This window comes from Onychomys torridus, chromosome 4 (assembly GCF_903995425.1).
Source record: "Onychomys torridus chromosome 4, mOncTor1.1, whole genome shotgun sequence".
Taxonomy (NCBI): Eukaryota; Metazoa; Chordata; class Mammalia; order Rodentia; family Cricetidae; genus Onychomys; species Onychomys torridus.
Genome location: NC_050446.1, coordinates 116,266,541 through 116,284,207, shown reverse-complemented (window position 1 = coordinate 116,284,207; position 17,667 = coordinate 116,266,541). Strand labels below are relative to the sequence as shown.

Genomic DNA, 17,667 nt, shown 5'->3' with positions numbered 1-17,667 from the left:
TAGTTCTCTTACACACACACACACACACACACACACACACACACACACACACACACACACACGATACCCAGGCTTACCATATTGTTCGGTTTCTCTCCTTTCTCCACAGCATCTCCTGTAGCTAAGCGGGTCCCAGTGACCACCTGGAGCTTTTCCCTGGGTCCCTGTTCCTCACCTCACTCAATCCTCCCTCACTGTCTTCTGGGTGATTCTGGTGCCCTGTTCTCTGTGTCCTCTTTCCTTTAAGTTCCTCCCCAAATCCAGCCGGCCCCTGAAGCACCTCCCTGTCTCCTCCCTTCCTCAGTCTGGCGCGCCACATTGCTGAGGAACCTTCCTTCCCGCTCCTCACTCTCTCCTCTCCTTTATGTCCTCTGTGCTCTGGCCAGCTTGGCCACTAGCTCTCAACCAGACATCACCAAGCCACTTCACTTAGCTCTCCCTCCTGAAAGCCTCTCCAACCACAGCAGTGCCAGGACTCAATACACGATCCCCCACAATCAGTGTCCAGTGAGCCACTTGTTGAGATGTGCTTATGGCACATCTACTGTGGTGTGTGTGTGTGTGTGTGTGTGTGTGTGTGTGTGTGTAAAAGGGTGCAAGTAGCACAGTATCAGTGTTCAAGGCTTCTAGAACCTTCCCCATGAGTGACTGTTCCAATCCTCCCCACAAATCTCAGAGGTCAGGACACAAGCCCAAAGGCTAGTGACATGTCTCAGGTCCCTCGGCTGGTAATTGGCAGTCTGGCTCCCATGCCCTCAGCAGGACCTTGTGATTGATTACACAGTGTCCTGGAGTACAAGAGGCTCTTCCTCCCCGAGTCCCCTTTGTTTATTTTTTGCTCTGAGACAAGGTCTCACCATGTAGTCCAGGCTGGCTTTGAACTCGCTATGTAGCCAAGGATGACCTTGAACTTCTGATCCTCCTGCCTCTAACTCTGTAGTGCTGGAATTACAGGTGTACACTACCATCTCAAATTTTATCTGGAGCTAGGGATCAAACCTAGGGATTCACACATGCTGGGCACTCTACCAACTGAGTCACATCCCTGCTTCCCTCAAGCTCATTTGGAAGAGGGGCTTGTGAATAAACAGACTTAAAATCAGACCAAAGAGGGCACTGCAGCCTCCTTTTTGGGGTCCCCCTCTACACAGTGAGTTGCTGATTGCTCCCCAAGGTCTTTCCACTCCAAGTGCATAAACCCACACATAGCTGCTTGTGTAGCCCAGGCTGCATCTCCCTCATCTTCTTGAATCTCTATTGTACATCAGCTCATGATCTCTGCTGGCCCCACCCTGAAGCCACAGTCCTCTCTCTGGACACCTGAATCTGCTCAGCTTGTCACCTGTCCATCATCTTGTCTGCCTGCTGACCTGGATCCACCTGCCTCTGCTACCTATCCATCAACCTGCCTCAGCCTGTCCACCTCATGTCCCCGTCTGCCTGGTGTCCGCCACTCTGCCTATCAAACACACACTCTACCTCCCAACCCTGGTCCCCCATTCTCCAGTGACAACAAAGGAGGAGTGTGGCCTTTGTGGTCACCACTCACTGAGCTGGCCACGTCTTAACATCACAACCTGCCTTTCCAGAGTCCCAGTGGTTCCCCGATACTGGCACCCTCCTCATTTCCCAGAGGCCTCCAGCCTTGCTGGGTCTAAAGGCTTCTACTTAAGGAATCAGGTCAGTGCCATGTACCTCCTGCCAAAAATGTCCAAGCAGTCCCCAAGGAAATCACTGGACACGAGCGTGAAGATGTGTGTACAAGGATGCTCACAGCGGAATTGTTTGTAATAGCTAAAGGTTGGGAGCAACCCAAGTGTCCAACCGCGGGGGCTGGCCGAGTGAATTATGGACAGCTACACAATGGCAGGCTGGGCTTCTATTAAAAAATGGTGATGTGGATGGCTATTCATTGAAATGGCGAGATACTCACAGTACACTACCCAGCAACAAGGCAGGCTACAGAGGCACATGTGCAAAGCATGATGCTGTTTATTTTTATTTTCAATCTATGTCAACAAGAACACGCATCAAAATGGTGACCAAGGGGTAGTGGGATCATGGCTAATTAAAAATGTTTTCATGGATAAAAAGGCACACAGCTGCATTTGTATACACTTACACCCACATGAATAAACTCTTCCCAGGAGCTAAGCCACATGCTCTGCCCTGTGTCTATACCTCCTCCCATCCTTGAAAGAGGCAGGTTAACTGAAGGGATTTCCTGGATGAGGAAACAGAGGTAAGATGCTGGGTGGTGGGCCTTAGCTGTAAGCTCAGCTCTCTTGGGCTCCAGAGTCAGTGTTCTTACTCAGCAAGTTATTGTGTTTCTCATTTTGTTTACTTGCAACTCATGTATTTGGAAAAAAATTAACATCTACAAATGGTCTTTGACTCAGAGACATTTCTAGATGTCATCCAATGTCCTTTGGGGACCAAAAGTGGCCCTGGTTGAGAAACACTGACATGAATACTTCAGTTAGCAGAGTGCTTGCCTAGCATCCCTGAAGCCCTGAGTTCGATCCCCAATACTGCATAAACCAGTCACGATGACTCATGCTCACAATAGCAGGACTCCAGGCATGGTAACTCATATTGTGATCCCAGCACTCAGGAGGATTAGAAGTTCAAGGCCATCCTCAACTACAAAGTGAAATTGAAATCAGAGGCACATGAGACTGTCTCAAAACAGACGGACAGAACCAACCAAAGAACCCAAGGCCAGAAAGATGGCTCAGCAAATAAAGGCACTTGCCTCTCAAGCCTGCTGACCTGAGTTCAATCCCCAGAACCAGCGTAAAGATAGAAGGAGAGAATTGATTCCACAAAGTTGTCCTCTGCCCTCTACAAGCATGCTATGGCACATGTGCCCACCATGTAGACGGCACATCATACACACACACACACACACACACACACACACACACACACACACACACTAATAATAATAATAATAACAACAATGATATTTAAAAGAACGACAAAGTCTACGTGTTTTAGTGAAAAACAAATGATAGGAATGAAGAAGACCAGGATCGGGGGCTGGTGAACTACACACTGGGCAGCGGCTCTTGGTCTCAGAGCTGTGGCTGTCTGCCTATGGAGGAGCCATAGGTATGCTGGCTCCCACACTGTGTGGCTATAAGCCCCTCCCCAAGCCCACACTCGATGCAGCAAAGGCAGTGCTGGCTGTGTGCCACATGCCAAGCTCCACACCCAGGAGGCAGAGGGAAATGTCCCCAGGGCTGGGCCCCCACAGAGTCCCCCCAGGGCTGGGCCCCCACAGAGTCCCCCCAGGGCTGGGCCCCCACAGAGTCCCCCCAGGGCTGGGCCCCCAGCCTCTGGCCCCCAGCCTCTGCGATGCTCTTTGTACTGCAGAGTTCTCGGTGGTGGCAGCGCAGCAGTGGTGGCGGGGTGGCCAGGGGTGGGGTCATCCTGTGGGTGGTAGGTGGTTTGGCAGTGTCAGCCTTCACCCACTGGGTGCCAGCAATGGCCTTTGACCCAGAGGCATTTCTAGACATCACCTGAGTCCTTTGGGAACCAAAAGTGGCCCTGGCTGAGAAACATGACGTGCTGAGAACAGCAATGAGGCAGCCGGTGTGAAAATCTAAGCCCTGCTTCTAGGGTTTGAGACAGGGAGGAGGTCTCCTGGTGGTCCCACAGGGCTCCCCAGGCAGCACCTAGTCCTGAGAATTAAGAGCCGCACAAGACCTCTTCATGCTTCAGACTAGCCATGAAGCAAACCCCTTCATTCTCGGGACCTCACAGACATGCTTCCAGACTTTTTAGCACTGTCCTCTGGGTGTCCCCAGCTGCAGGTCCCACCAGCTTCTCACATGCATCTGTCCCTAGCTGATCCCTGCCACTTCTGTAGCCCTTGCCTCATATTTCTTACCTCCATGGCCCGACAGCCCCAGGAGCCAGACATGGGCATCCCTACACCCTCTGCATTCATCCAGCCCTCTCAGGTCCTGTGTGGAGCCCTCAGAGCAGGGCCAGCAATGGCAACCCTGGCCCTGGCTTCCCAATCTATCCACTGTCCCCCCATCTGGGGCTGAGGCTTCTCCAGGCAAATGACACTAGGTGCTTCCCTTGCTGAAAACCCTCAGGGTCCCCACTGCTCAAAGACGCCATCCCATTACTTTCCTGCCTCCTGTGGCTCTCCAGCCCCACAGGACCGCTTCTGCAGCCCCATAGGTGGCTTCTCTGTGATCCCCGCTCCCAGGCACCACCCTGCAGGCGTTCACTTCAGGCATCTGGGCTTGCCGCTTCCCACCCCCTGTTCTCCCTCCTCTCGGGGGACCTCCACAACCCTGAGCCTGGAGCCTGCCTTCCTCTCCAGTGTTCCCCTCATTCCACTCCTCGGAGGACCATCATTCAATCCTGCAGGGTCCTGTTTATGCCTCACTCTTTCTGAGTTTCTGCTGCTCATCCATAGCTCTAACCATGGTGATGGGAATTGCTTAATTGTCTGTTGGGCACCCTGGACCACTGGCCTCCTGCTGGCTCAGACTAACAGCAGTGTCTCCCACACTCAACACAATGCCTAGCACATATACATGCTTAGCAGACACATGTTTACATGGATTTTTTCTCCCACTGAATTATGAATGGATGGATGGCTGCACAGACAGGTGTATGAGTGGACACAGGGAAATGATGCTACTTGGGTTGGGTCATGGGGGCTTCAGAAACTCTTTGGACAGGGCGTTCTGAGGAAGGACAGATCTGGCCTTGTGCAGGACTGTCGGGTTGGAGGCACAGTGGGAGATAAAGGAGGATGCAGACGGATTACAAGGACCTTGAATGTCACTGTGCAGAGTCTGGACTTAATTCAGTAGGCGATGGGGAGCCATGGAGGGGTTTTAATCAAGCAAGTGACGCGATCCCACCTGTGCTGGAGAACAGATCGCTCTGACTGCAGCAAGGACTGAGGTAGGAGCAGACTGGAGGCCTGGAGGCTGGCAAGGAGGTTGCCACCACAGTGTAGACTGTTCAAAGCCAGGATGCCCCAGTCAGAGTGGGAATCATGGAGTGGGCCAAGGGAGGGAAGGCAGAAACTAGGACAAAATGAATATGTGAAAATCTAGAATCTTCCTTTGCCCCTGGCTGCTTAGCCAGCCAATTTCCAATACTCCAGAAGATTAGGAGGAGCCTGAGGTCAGAGGGAGCCTTATTCTAGTCCCCAGGTAGCCAAGCAATTGTGCCAAAGCAGGGAGAAGCCATTGCCTTCAGGATTATCAACAGAGGATTATTACCATAATGATGATTTGTTTATGGGCATCCTGAGCACCCAGAGCAGTGCTAAGGGAACTGGTTTGTGCATTCCCCCCCCCCCCCCCCCCCCCACACAACCCAACATAGAAGTGAAATAACTTGTTCAGAGCCACACAGCCCACAAGTCACAGATCAGGTTGCAGCAACAGAGCCAAACAGCAGACTGGCGGCTCTGAAGTGCCCTCAAAGTGACAGCAGGTAAAGGCAGGGCCTGGAGGAAAAGAGCACTTCCAGGCTCTGGAACCTTCTGTGCTCAGACCCAGACTCACAGATTTAGGAAGGTATAGTCAGTCCCCTGTAAGAGACCCCATCTAAGTAGGTACTGTGCGGATCCTTGGCAGTAATTAAGCAGGAGCTTCCGAGGATGAAGCAGAGACCTAGGCCCGGGCCCCAAGAGCATCATCGCCTGGGAAGCCCTTTTGCAAATTAGAGAAGAGCGTGCCTTCTCCAGGCAGATGCAGTTGCCTTTAGGGTGCCTTACTTGTTGAGTGGAGCTTAAAATAGATTTCAGACCCTCCTCTCCTCCTGAACCGAGTGTCCTCGAGACAGTCAACAACCTGCCCAACCGCACGAGACAGCTACACTTCCAGCCTCCCTGTTCCATACCCCTGCCTCCCAGTATCCAGTCTCCCTCCCATACACATGGACTGGAACCATTGTGCAAATGTAACTTCCCTGTTTGTCGTCGCCCGCTCCCCGGGAGACAAAGTCTGATGACAACGTGAAGATCAGAGCCTGTCCTGACTAGGGCAGGAGGCAGAGTGGGTGGGGATGACGAGTATCTGGGGTGTCTTTAGAGACACCAGAATCAAAACCCGCAGCTGTAGGAAGCAGAGGCCTCCCAGCAAGCGTTCCATCTCAAGGGTGCTCTGAGGAGCCAAAGCTAGCGGAGAGGACCCCCCCCCTTGTGTGTGTGGGGGGGATTATGGAAATAAGGCGTTGGTTCCTGATCCTGGACTGAGGTCCTGGTCCCCTCCCAGCCAAGTGGGACTGATGCTGCCTGTCCTGACTCACTAGGGAGGGAGGGTACAGTCCTAACTGGGGGTCTCAGCCTAGCCTCTCTTCAGGGTCCTTTTCCTCTGTTAATAGCTCCTACCCCCTCCCAGGCCACCCAGCATGGGTTCAGTTACATAAACAGGGATTTTCCTCCCCACACCACACACACACCTGAGGCTGCATTTCCAATGGATTTTCCTGATGGAAGAAAGGGGGAGAAAACTCAGACAAAAGAGGAAATTTAATTGGCCAACTCCTCTATTTGGTGTGGTAAATAAACTGTTCCAAACTTTGCTGTGTTGAAGGTCCCTGTCCCAGATCTAGCCAGTCCCTCACAGGGAGCCCCAGAACCTGGCAAATGAGGGTCACAAAGAACCCAGGGGGTAGAGGCTGAGGTCCCACCTCTGTGCAAATTGTAGACTGTCGGGGAAGCAACCAAGACCATAGCCACCTTACACACACACACACACACACACACCCAGGATCACAACAGTTTGCCAATGTTTCTCTGTCCAAGTCATTTAACAGCTTTCTTCCTCTAGGAACCCAGGTATCTATCTACCTTAAACACCTCACGCTGTATGGAAGCGAGTGTCTTCCTGCTTTGCCCACAGCCTGAGGACGAGAAACTGATCTCTTTTTCCCTCAGACTCACCCAACATATAATTGATGAGTCCTGGATATCGGGGTACCTGGGTCCCCATTCTGCCTCTTGGTAGTGCTTGCTCTGTGACCCCGAGCCTGCTTCTGATACTTTAAGAAGGGAAGGAGGGAAGTCCAGGTAAATAGAATCCCACATGATGGCCGAGAGAGACCTAGCTTGCTTGGCAAAGCACCTGCTGAGAGGTACTGGCTCTGGTAATGAAACACTGCCACCCCCCATCCCAAGCAGTGTTTAAGGGACCACAGTGACTGCCTGCCAGGAGCACTGGAAAAGGTAAGACACTAAGCTGGAGTAGAGAGGCTGCCTTGGGGAGGAAGGTGTCTCCTGACCTGGCAGAGAGAAACTGAGGCAGGTCGGGTGAAAGAAGGTGGACACACTGAGGATGAGATGAACCAATCCTCCATATTCCAACAAGAGTCAGAGTGGGCACAGGTGGGCAAACGTGGGGGATACACCTAGGGACAGAGCCCGTAATAAATAGGCTTTCAGGACAGTAGGGAAAGAAGGGGGTGGGAGCAAGCACCCGGTTCCAGCAGCACCCAGCAGAGGCAGTAGTCAAAGCTAGCCAACAAGCCACTGGCCAGGCTGGGCACTCCGGCCCTGGTAAAGCAAGACTGGAATGCACACCCTCTGTCAAGGCCAGCGACCAGGGAGAGTGGGAGAGACAGCAGGGGGTTCCCAGCAGTGCGAGTGTGGGCAGCTTCAGCCTAACGGCTGCTTCAGCCGACCGGCGCTCCTGTGGCCGCCAGCAGGGGGTGCCCCTGCGGCTTGGGGAGACCTCGGGGGACTCCGGCTTCTGTCTGCGCTCTGTCCACTGCACCCCACAGGGTAGTCTCCCGCAACTCCCCAGCTGGGGTAGGGACCCGACCAGGCCGCAGCGGGAGTGGTGAGGTCAGGTGCCCAGGCAAAGGCAACATGGGTAGAGATAGTGTCCACCGAGGGTCCCGCAGCCCTCACGGTCGCACGGTTCACACTTCCCGGCTCATCACCCCGGGCCTCGAGGGTCAGTCCCGAGTGGCGCTCGCTTTGGACGTGAGCTTGTGAAGCCGGGTCTTTCTCCACGGCGGGGACAGAGTCCCCGGAGTCGTGTGCGGAGGAAGAGGGCATAGCTGCCCCTCGATCTCCGCACGTCATCCGACGGCCAAGGGGCGCAGGGGTCACGTCGGCAGGGCCGCAAGGGTCCCCATAGCCTGTCCGGCTCACCCCACCCCAGGGTGGCCGCAGCCGCGCGTGTCTCGGCGGCCCGACCCGCACACGCACCCGCGCGGCGCACACGCTCCCGCCGCGCCGATCGCCGAGGCTCCGGGAGGGGCTGCGAGCCCACAAGCCCAGCCCGGTTAGCGCGGGGTGGGCGGCGGGGACGCCGGGGTCCCGGCCCGTGTCTAGACTGGGTTCGCCATCCTCGTACCCCTCCCGGAGCGCCGGCCCTGCACCCCCCGGCGCCGGCAACCCCCCCCAACACCCCGGCCTGCGGGGCATCCCCGAGCTCTGGGAGCAAGGACCGCGACTCCGGGGCCGGGAGGTGGCCGGGCTGGGCTCCGCGCCGGGGAAAGTTTGGACGTGGGAAAGTCCCCGTCGCCCCGCTGGGGAGGGGGCGCGGGATGGGCGCGCTTGGGCCGTTACCCCGGAGCCCGCGCCGCGCCCGCCTCTCCCCGGCCCGTGCGCCCTCCCAGCCCGCAGCCTTCCCGGGCGGCGATCCGCTGGCCTCCCGCGGGCGCCGCGCGCTCTTACCTCGGGGAGCGGTCGGGCTGCTCCCTGGTCCCCGCGCCTCGGGACGCCAGCGATCCGCGGGATCCCGGCCAGGTCCGGCTCCGGCGTCCGCCTGGAGGAGCCGAGGGAGAGCGGGAGCGAGAGGGGGAGCCGCGGCGGCGAGTGCGCGCGTGTGTGGAGGAGCGAGAGAGCGAGGGAGTGTGCGTGTCTGACTAGGGGGGAAGTGTGCAAGGGACGGATCCCTTCCTTCCTCCCGCAGCCTCTGGTGGAGACTCGGAGAATGCAGCGCCCGCCGGGCAGGAGCGCTGCGCAGCGCCGAGCCGAGCCGCAGGCGGCCGCCCGGCCGGACCCCGCTGCTAGCCTTGGAGCCCGGCCCCCCGCCCCGACCGCGCCCCTCCTTCGCCCGCGGGGTCCGGAGGCTTGGTCTCCCCTGCTGCCGGCCGCGGGAAAGCCCCCGGGGGAGTGCTCCTCCTCCTCCCAGCCCCGATCCGCGCGGAGGGAGCGCCCCCAGGAGGGGAGCACGCTCCCTCCCTGCCTGGCGACTCAGCTGCCCCGAGGCATCGGTGGCAGACTAGACTCTGTTCCCATTACTCCCCTGGCCAGAGACTTAGCTGCATCTACCCCCCCCCCCCCCCCACACACATACATTGAAAGCCTGGCTTCAAAAGAAGGGGGTGCAGGCGAAGGTAGGGGCGGGCCTCTCAAGTGGCCACCCCTGGCTGGCTGCCCAGAAAGGCCCTTTGCACAGACTGAGGCTTCAGAAACAATCACTGTGCATTGAGGTGGACAGAACCCCTGCTCTGGGGCTGGGAGTCTGCTGGCAGGTGGGAGGTCAGTTGTCCTGGGAAGAGCCATGCCGGACATCCCTCCTTAGGAGAAAGCCCTCGGAGTCCTACCACCAACCATCACCACCCCCCACCCGAGAGAGAGAGAGAGAGAGAGAGAGAGAGAGAGAGAGAGAGAGAGAGAGAGAGAGAGAGAGAGAGAGAGAGAGAGAGAATAGGCAGCCAAGACAGCCCAGCCTAAACTTAGTGTCCTCTCTCCAGTCTAATAAAAATCCTCCCACTGTCCAGAAACGCCTGGGAAATGGGCTTTACTATTCTTGCTCAAATTCAGCTAGCCCACTGCCCCGTATCTTTTCTGCTTGAACTGCTTTCTTTCTCTTGACTGCACGGGTGCCAGCTAGGAGGCTGAAGTATACCCTGCAGCTGTATGTCTTTGCCACCGCGTCCCTAACAGGCACCCTGGCCTATGAAACAGATCCTGAAGTTTAAGTGATGGCAGCACCCTCCAAGACCCTGAGTCCTGTGGGTCTCCAGGGAGCCACACATCAGCTCGCCCTGGCCTGCTCATCACCAGGCGCTCCTCCCTGGTGACCGGCTTCTCCTCTGGGTGGCTGCATTTCTAGGTCCTTTCTGCTCAACTCCATCACTCTTATTTATTTTGAGATTTATTCTCTACCTCAACAGCCGGTTCCCTCCCTTAAGTCCTTCTCTCGGTTCATTCCCTTCATTGATCTCCCAAGCCTCGCTTTTGTAGCGCCCCTTCTCCTGGTCTCTCTCCTCCCCATCTCTATTCTTAGCTCCCACTCTTTCATGCTTTCAGATACCAGACCGGAGGCTGGCCCTTCCAGATGCATTTCTTCACTTTGGGCTTTCTCCCTCTCTCAGACTCACTGTTGCAGCTGTGGGTCCTCCTTTCTTGTCCCCCCAGGCCTGTGGGTGTGTGATCTCTCAGGAGTCTGACCTAATTACATGCCACAGGTGATTTGGGCCTGGGCTGCTGAAGCTTCTACCTTTGACTGCACCTAGTGGGGTGCTCCACAAAGTCTCTTCTTCCCATAACTATTAAAACCTCACCTCTTACTCTTCCAACATGTGGCCTCCCCATTTCAGGCTGCCTCCTGCCCTGACCTTTGACTCTTCCTTCCACAAGCCTCCTCTGGGCACATGCCAGGCACTGTCCTGAAGTCTGGGAACACAAGGGCGTCACCATCCTCACAATGGTCATGATTTTGCTTTTACAACATCAGTCCCATTTTACAAATGAGGAAACTGAGGTAACACATTTCGGAATATCAGGAATACAGAGGCAGCAAACGGTGAGAGCAGATTCATGCATTCTGTCTGGGTCCTCTACCCTCATTCTCCAGTCTGGGGTGGATAAACCAAGACCCCTGCTGACTGCAGTATGTGCAAGTACAGCAAGAGGCAGTGTGGTTGACAGAAGAAGAACCGCCTCGTGAGAACCTTGGGATGTAGGAGGCATCCCTAGCTTTGAGGTGCAGATCAGATGATCATAACAATAGCAGTGAGCATCCCTGTGCTGCAGGTTAATTTTTACAAACATTATTTCACTTGATTTACACAGCAACGACACATTTATACGCAGGGACACTGGGACAAAGAGAAACTACAAGACTTGCTGGAAGCCACAGAACATGTGGAAAAGCTGAGCTTTGATCCTACACGGGCCTCTGAGCTGAACTGCTATGGCATGTGGCTTCCAGGCTAGCAGTGGGCCTCGAGCATCTCAGATGACCACACACAGGTCATGAAGGACATGGAGGGATGCATTAGGGATTTTTCTGGGAGGAGCTTGTGACATTCCATCAGAAGAGTGCCAACTGGGCTTGAATCGATGACGGCGCATTTGGAGCAGTCATTTGTGACCCTGGCTTTAGCCCTCTTTTGAACCCAGGTTACCTCCACCTCCACCCCGTGACATTTAGGCCCATTCCCCTTTGTCACTGTGCTGTCCCGTGTCCTGTGCATGGCAGTCTGCATAGCAGTGTCTCTAATATCTGCCCACTAAACCCTGTGGCACCACCCCCTTCTCCTAGTTGTGACAACTATAAAACCATGTCCAGATGCTGCCAAATGTCTCCTGAAAGTTGACCACCAGGGCTCCAGTGTGAGGGTCTGCTCCAGGATGCCTTAGAGAGGGTGTCACAAAGTATGTATGTATGTATGTGTTTATATGTGTGTATGTGCATGTGTATGTCTGTGCATGTATATATGAGTGTGTGTTTATATGTGTGTATGTCTGTGTATGTCTATATGAATGTGTGTGTGTGTGTGCGCGCGCTCTTCCTCTCCCTGGTTCTTCCTCTCCCTTCTACCATTGCTCACACCACAGCCAGCCCCCACAGGGCTCACCGGCCTCTCTGTTCTCCACACCCACAGCCCTGGAATGGCTTTCTGTCCTCCTGCCTGTGGCTGCCTGTTGCCTTGGCATACACATTCTCCTGCTCTGACGCCCTCCATCCTAGCTGTCTCTTCCTATTCAGCAGTGTTTCTCTGATGCCTTCTGAATGTGTGTCCTCACTTGTCCTCTCTACCTGTCCCCACATCCCCCCACCCTGTCTCCGTCTTTGGCTGTCTGCTTCTCTCTAGCTCCATCTCTTTCTCTCTTCCCACTTCCTGCTCCTTGTAGTTCTCTCTCTCTCTCTCTCTCTCTCTCTCTCTCTCTCTCTTTCTCTCTCTCTCCCTCTTGTGTGTGTGTGTGTGTGTGTGTGTGTGTGTGTGTGTCTTTGTCTTTCTGTCTCTGCCATTGACACCCTGCTCTCAAGTCCCCATGGTCCCCGCCCTTCCGTGTCACTGGACTCTCTGACCTCATCCTGGCCCCTTCCTATCCTCCTTTCCTCCTCTCCCTTCCATACTTCCCTCCCTCCTCTCCTCCCTCCTGGACCCCCCTTCACTTCTCCTCCCTCCCTCTCTGTCCCTGGGAGCTGGAAGTTAAAAGCTCTTCCGAACTTGCTCTGCAGTCGCTGTTCCCGGCGCCTTTCATCTCGCCAGCACATTTGTAAAACGGCGCAGACTGAAGGGCCGTGACATGAACAACCAAAGAAATGTCAATGCCAGGATGGGGCCTGCCAGCCCACAAGGGGGTGGAGGAGCCACTGGGGCACACCCCACTGACTCCTGGGAGGGGGTCCTGGACCCAGGCAGGGTGGAGGGCCCCTTACCATGGCTCTAGTGCCCCGTGCCTCTTCGGAGCTGGGCTCAGCACAGGGTGGGGCAGGGGGCAGGCAAGGTAGAGGAAGAAGAGGCCTTAGGGCTGCCAGCTGGACCAAGGCAAGCAGCTGGCATTTGGGAGCCGTGGGGAGCAGAGTTGGGTGGGTTTGTTGCTCCTAATACCTCATGCTGTTCAAACTCACCAACCCAAAGTCAGAGTGTCTGGGTTCAAATCCTATCTTGTCACCCTGAACAAGTGGCTTTAATCCTGTTCCTCAGAGGAAAAGCAAAGATGGTGTTAGCAATGCCTGTGTCGGAAGGCTGGGGTGAAGGTTTAGGGAATTAACCCGTGTAGGACACTTAGAGCAGGTGTTTGCTGCAACTAACACAGACTATAGAAAGGGATCTGCTGGATAGCATGGTGAGTCCCATGCTGCAGAAGGGGAACCGGGGGTTAGAGAAGGCGATGACCTAAGAGAGGAACAGGGATTCAAGCCTGGCTCCCTCCTTTTCTTCTCTCCTGGGGTTGTGGGCACAGGGTTGGGACTTGCACTCTAGCTGGCCAAGTTATCTGTTTGGTTCCCTGCTATGTCCTGTGGAGGGGATCATAGGAGATGCTCAATAAACATTTGCCAATAGATGAGTAAAAGTGTTGGAATGCATCAAGGCTGGACAGTTGAAAGGTACTTTGTTTGCAGGTGTGTGAGGGGCAGGCATGGAGAACAGTGGAGCTTGGAAAAAGAGCCTGGACCTTGCCCTGGGCCCTTCTAGAATAGGAGATTTTGCCTGAATCCATAACCCCCATCTGGCTTAAGAGCCGGCAGCACCCTGGACAGCAGACATGGTGACAGACGGGAACCCACCTGCCTTGGAGCTGTCAGGGACTGTTCCAGCCCATTTGGCAGTCTTTTGCAGCTTCAGCCTTCAGCTAGGCTCTAGCCTTCTGTGCCCCCCACCCCATGCTGCTATGTCCCTCTTCTCGCTCCCTCCGGACCCAGATCCAAAGTCAGGAGTCCCACTGGGTAAGGTGCCCCTCCAGGCTCCTCTCTTCACTGCCTTCAGCCCTGAGGCTGACACAGCAGGTGTCTATGTGGAGATGAGAGGAAGGGTCCCCAAGGCTTTCCTGAATGTCCCTAAAGATCCAGCAGACTGGAACAGGGCCCGAGCACCTGGAGCATCCCTCTTGACCCCCTCCTTCCCTGTGGTTACAGGGTGAGACAGCCCTGACACCCACACTCCCCCAAAACACACACTTCAAACACTCCTCTCAACCTGAATTATTCACCTGCCTCTCCCCAGGGCTGCTGCAGAGCGCCCAGCCCAGGTGCTGAGCAGGAAAAAAAAAAAAAAAAAGGCAGGGAGATCCATTAAATTTAAACACCATCGAGGATTGTCAGATACGAAGTTCTATTCCTGGCCTGGAAAAAGAGCAGCTATCGAAGGGGTGGGGATCGGTGAGGGGACAGTGGGGAGAGACCACCATGGGATAAGTGACTCACTCAAAAGTAGGAAGGCTGGGCTAGGATGCCAGAGATCCCCACGCTGCTGGTCTGCATGTGTGAAGGGTGTAGCGTCTCCCTCCCTCACCTGCTCTGGTGAGCCGGAACACCCATCTAAAAATAGCTCCTTGCAAGTTACCCGAAAGCCCACCATTCCCAATTCAGCACTCGGGGAGGAGCAGGGCATTGCTTCTCCAGCTGCCTGTATTGCTACTGGCTTCCTTCCTGCATCTCCCATCCTGGAAACGCCAAGCTATTTCAGGCTTTTATACTCACTCTGATCTTTTACAGTGTTCTTACCACTTGGAACTCTGTTGGGACTCAGCCTTGCTGGAAAACTCCTATTTATCTCTCAAAACCCAACTCCAGTGGATGGCATGGAGCTTGTTTGCCTTTGCACTTCATCAGCTTGGGACACCTGGTCCTGGATGCCTCCTTTGTGGACCCCGAAATGGATACCAGGATCCTCGAAGGTCAGACCCCATGCAGCCACCACCATCTGGGATCACAGCAACTTGAGAACAGGTGGTTGGAAGCAGAGAGAGGAGCTGGGGATGCTGAGAAGTGCTCCACCCCCGGTCCTGGCTATGGTCCCAGTTCACTGTGCTTTGGGCAGGTCCCTGGCTTGCTCATAGCCTTGATTTTCTACCATGTGAAAAAGAAGGGGTGGTGCAGAAGACAAGGAGGGTGACTGATCATTTCATGATGAGCACCGCCCCCCCCCCCCCCCCAGTTATTAGCACTCAGGAGGTTTGGGCTCTGTGTAATTTCTCACGCCATCTCTACATGAATGCTGCTTCAGGTTTGAAGTAGCTGGTTTATAGTGGTTTATCCAAGCCAACTGTTACACACACACACACACACACACACACACACACACACACACACACGCATGCACGCACACACGCACACATGCACACACATGGAATTTTACAAGCTAGTTTTGCAAGCCCTTGGAAGTGGCCCATTGGGTGCATTTATCCCATGAAACTGGCAAACACCAATCGAAGCTTGCCCTCAGACTCCTCCAGAGCCAGCTCCTCAGCCTGGACTTCCCAGCCCCAGCTCCAGTCCTTGCCCCTGTGAACCTTCTAGAGAGACTGCCCTTCCTGCCTTCAGCCTCTGAGCTCCCTCCCTCCCCAAATGCAGCCCACCTGGATTCCTTGCTTCCCCCACACTCATCCTCCCTGTCTGGGATGCTCACCTCGAGTGACCATAGTCCAGCTGGGTCAGTATGCACTCAGGAGTGGACTAGAGAGTAGACACCTAGTCTGGGCTCACACAGACATCGCCTGCTGTTGGTATTTCTGCCCAATGGTACCTTGGTAGGGAGGTCCATCCCGCTTCCCCCTGGCCCCACCACTGAGGCCTGTTTATTTAACTCGGGTGCTCCCCTCACTCTGTGATATCTTCATTCCATGGTTGCTCATCCGATTTGTCTCTCCATAGAACAGGAGCAGTTCGAGGACAGGGATCTCTCCTGTCCTGCCTCACCTACAGCACTGCCTAGTAAGGCAGCTGCTTTCTCATTTCACGGAGCAGATGGCTGTGTGACCTTAGGCAAGTCATACGCCTCTCTGAGTTTCTGTTTTCTGAGCTCCCTACCCGGAGGAGGCACTGTGGCCTGCAGGCTCCTGCTCTGCTCCGGAGCCGCCTCAGAGAAGAGCCCAGGCCCAGGATCCCGGTCTTGTCTCTGCCTCTAACTCAATGTGTTACCCCAGACAAGTCCCCAGCCACCAGCCGCCAGTACCCAGGCCTTGGTTTCTGCCTCCTTCTCAGGTCCGGGTGAAATGAGAGCTTGAGCTCAGGTGGTGTGTCATTTCGACCTCCAGACCATGTCTTCCGCTCTTCCCATCCCATCTGCATCTCTTTAGCTCATTCATTCATTCATTCATTCACTCAACTAACACTTACTGATCATCTACGTGTCAGACATCGAGGACTTCCTTTCCAGTAGGGAAGCCAGTGAGCAAGATAAATTAGTAAAATAAATAGCATGTCAGAGAAATTTAAGGCAGGAAAAGGGCCCCGGGAGAACTGCAGAGTGCTGTCAGTTTTTAGGAAGGAGGAGCAGGCAAATAGCTCCCTGAGAAGACGATCCAGGCAGAGAGATACAAAGGAGGTAGTGGCTTTGGTGAGAAAGAGCCTTCTAGGCAGAGGAAATAGCAGGTGCAGAAGTCAGAAGCAGGGGTGGCCTGGGGAGCGTGGTGCCCAGTGGGCCAGTGGGAGATTGGAGGATGGGAGAGTCAGGTGGTTGCTTCTGTGTCTCCCTCCCTTCTTCCTTCTCTCCAGAGAAAGCTGGTCCCAATGCTGATGACATAGGTGTCTGGAAGGGGGGCTCCCCTGTACGGCCCTCCCTCCCTCAACCCTCCTAGCCTGCGCTGCGGGGGCTTGCAGCTTTGGATCCGCAATTTATCTCCTGGTGCCAGGAGTTTCCTGGAGCCCAGCACTTCCTCCCCACTCAGCCCCGCTCCCCTGAGCGGCAAAGACAGGTGTGAGGAATTAGCTGTGGGGACTAAAGCCGTGACAGGAACCGGCACAAAAGAAGGGGACAGAGTGTAATGTTTATTACGTTTGAAGCAAAGCAAACACGCGGCCTATTTATGTATCTATAGAGAATTAATTGGCGAGCGGCAGCGAGAAGCAGATTATAAATTAGAATCATTTTCGCCAACTGAAACCCATTCATCTTGCTTCAGAATGGGCCTGTCACTGCCTCCTGACTAATTCCTTTTACATTCCATGTTTTTTTTTTTCTTTCTGGCCCCCCTGCAGGCTCTCACCTTGAGACCTGAACCCCAGGGGTTACCAGTGCCACGGGAAAAGCCATGGTTGTGTTTTCCCAGGACCCTCACGCTCCCTGCCATCCTCTTCTAGAACTACTTCCCCACAAACTGCTCAGGGTTGAGTCTCTGACGCCCTTGTGTCACATTATTGTCCCTTTTCTTCCTATAGCCCCAGCTTGCCCCAGCCTCTGTTTGGTCTTGCTCTGTCCCGAGAGTCTGGCAGGAAGGGCCTTCCCCGAGGCAGTTTCAGGCCAGGCAGGTGGAGGGGGCAATAGGAGCCTGCCATCCTGGGGATGCTGGGGCCACTGGCGGCTGCTGCCTGCCTTTGATTCTGGGCTCAGAGCAGGCAGACTCCACGGGAATCAAAGAGAAGCCACGTGGCTGGGGTCCTGGCAGGCCTGGCTCCTCTCACCTGGAGCCCACGGAGATGAAAGGCCAGGGCAGGTGCCAGTCCTTGTCAGGCCTGTGAAGGAGGTCATGCCAGTCTTGGGCTGTGATTCAGTTAACCCTTTCTTTCCTCCTGCCCACACTGTACCACCAGTCCTTTGTGTCTGGAGGCTGCCACACACAGGCCCCATCTGAGTAGGGCATAGCAAGGCTAAACCTTAATGGCCTAGAGATGGATGGGCTCTGGTGTGAGCCCAGCATAGGCTGATTTTAGGAAGCATTTCCGGATTACAGGTGGTAGTTCTCTGAACCTCAGTTTCCTTGGTGTAAGATGGAGATACAAAGCCTGAACTGATGCTAGCTAAGGCTTGTCAAAACCCTGCAAGAGCACA

The 17,667-nt window shown here is 55.0% G+C and overlaps 1 protein-coding gene across 1 annotated transcript in view; it reads right to left on the bottom strand.

The window, feature by feature from the left end:
* Positions 1-17,667, bottom strand: part of LOC118581912 (immunity-related GTPase family Q protein-like) — a 72,546-nt gene that overhangs the window by 45,085 nt on the left and 9,794 nt on the right. The window contains exon 3 of the mRNA XM_036184311.1: positions 8,669-9,218. Coding sequence (XP_036040204.1) covers positions 8,669-9,218 — 550 coding nt within the window. The remainder of the gene's footprint in view (positions 1-8,668; positions 9,219-17,667) is intronic.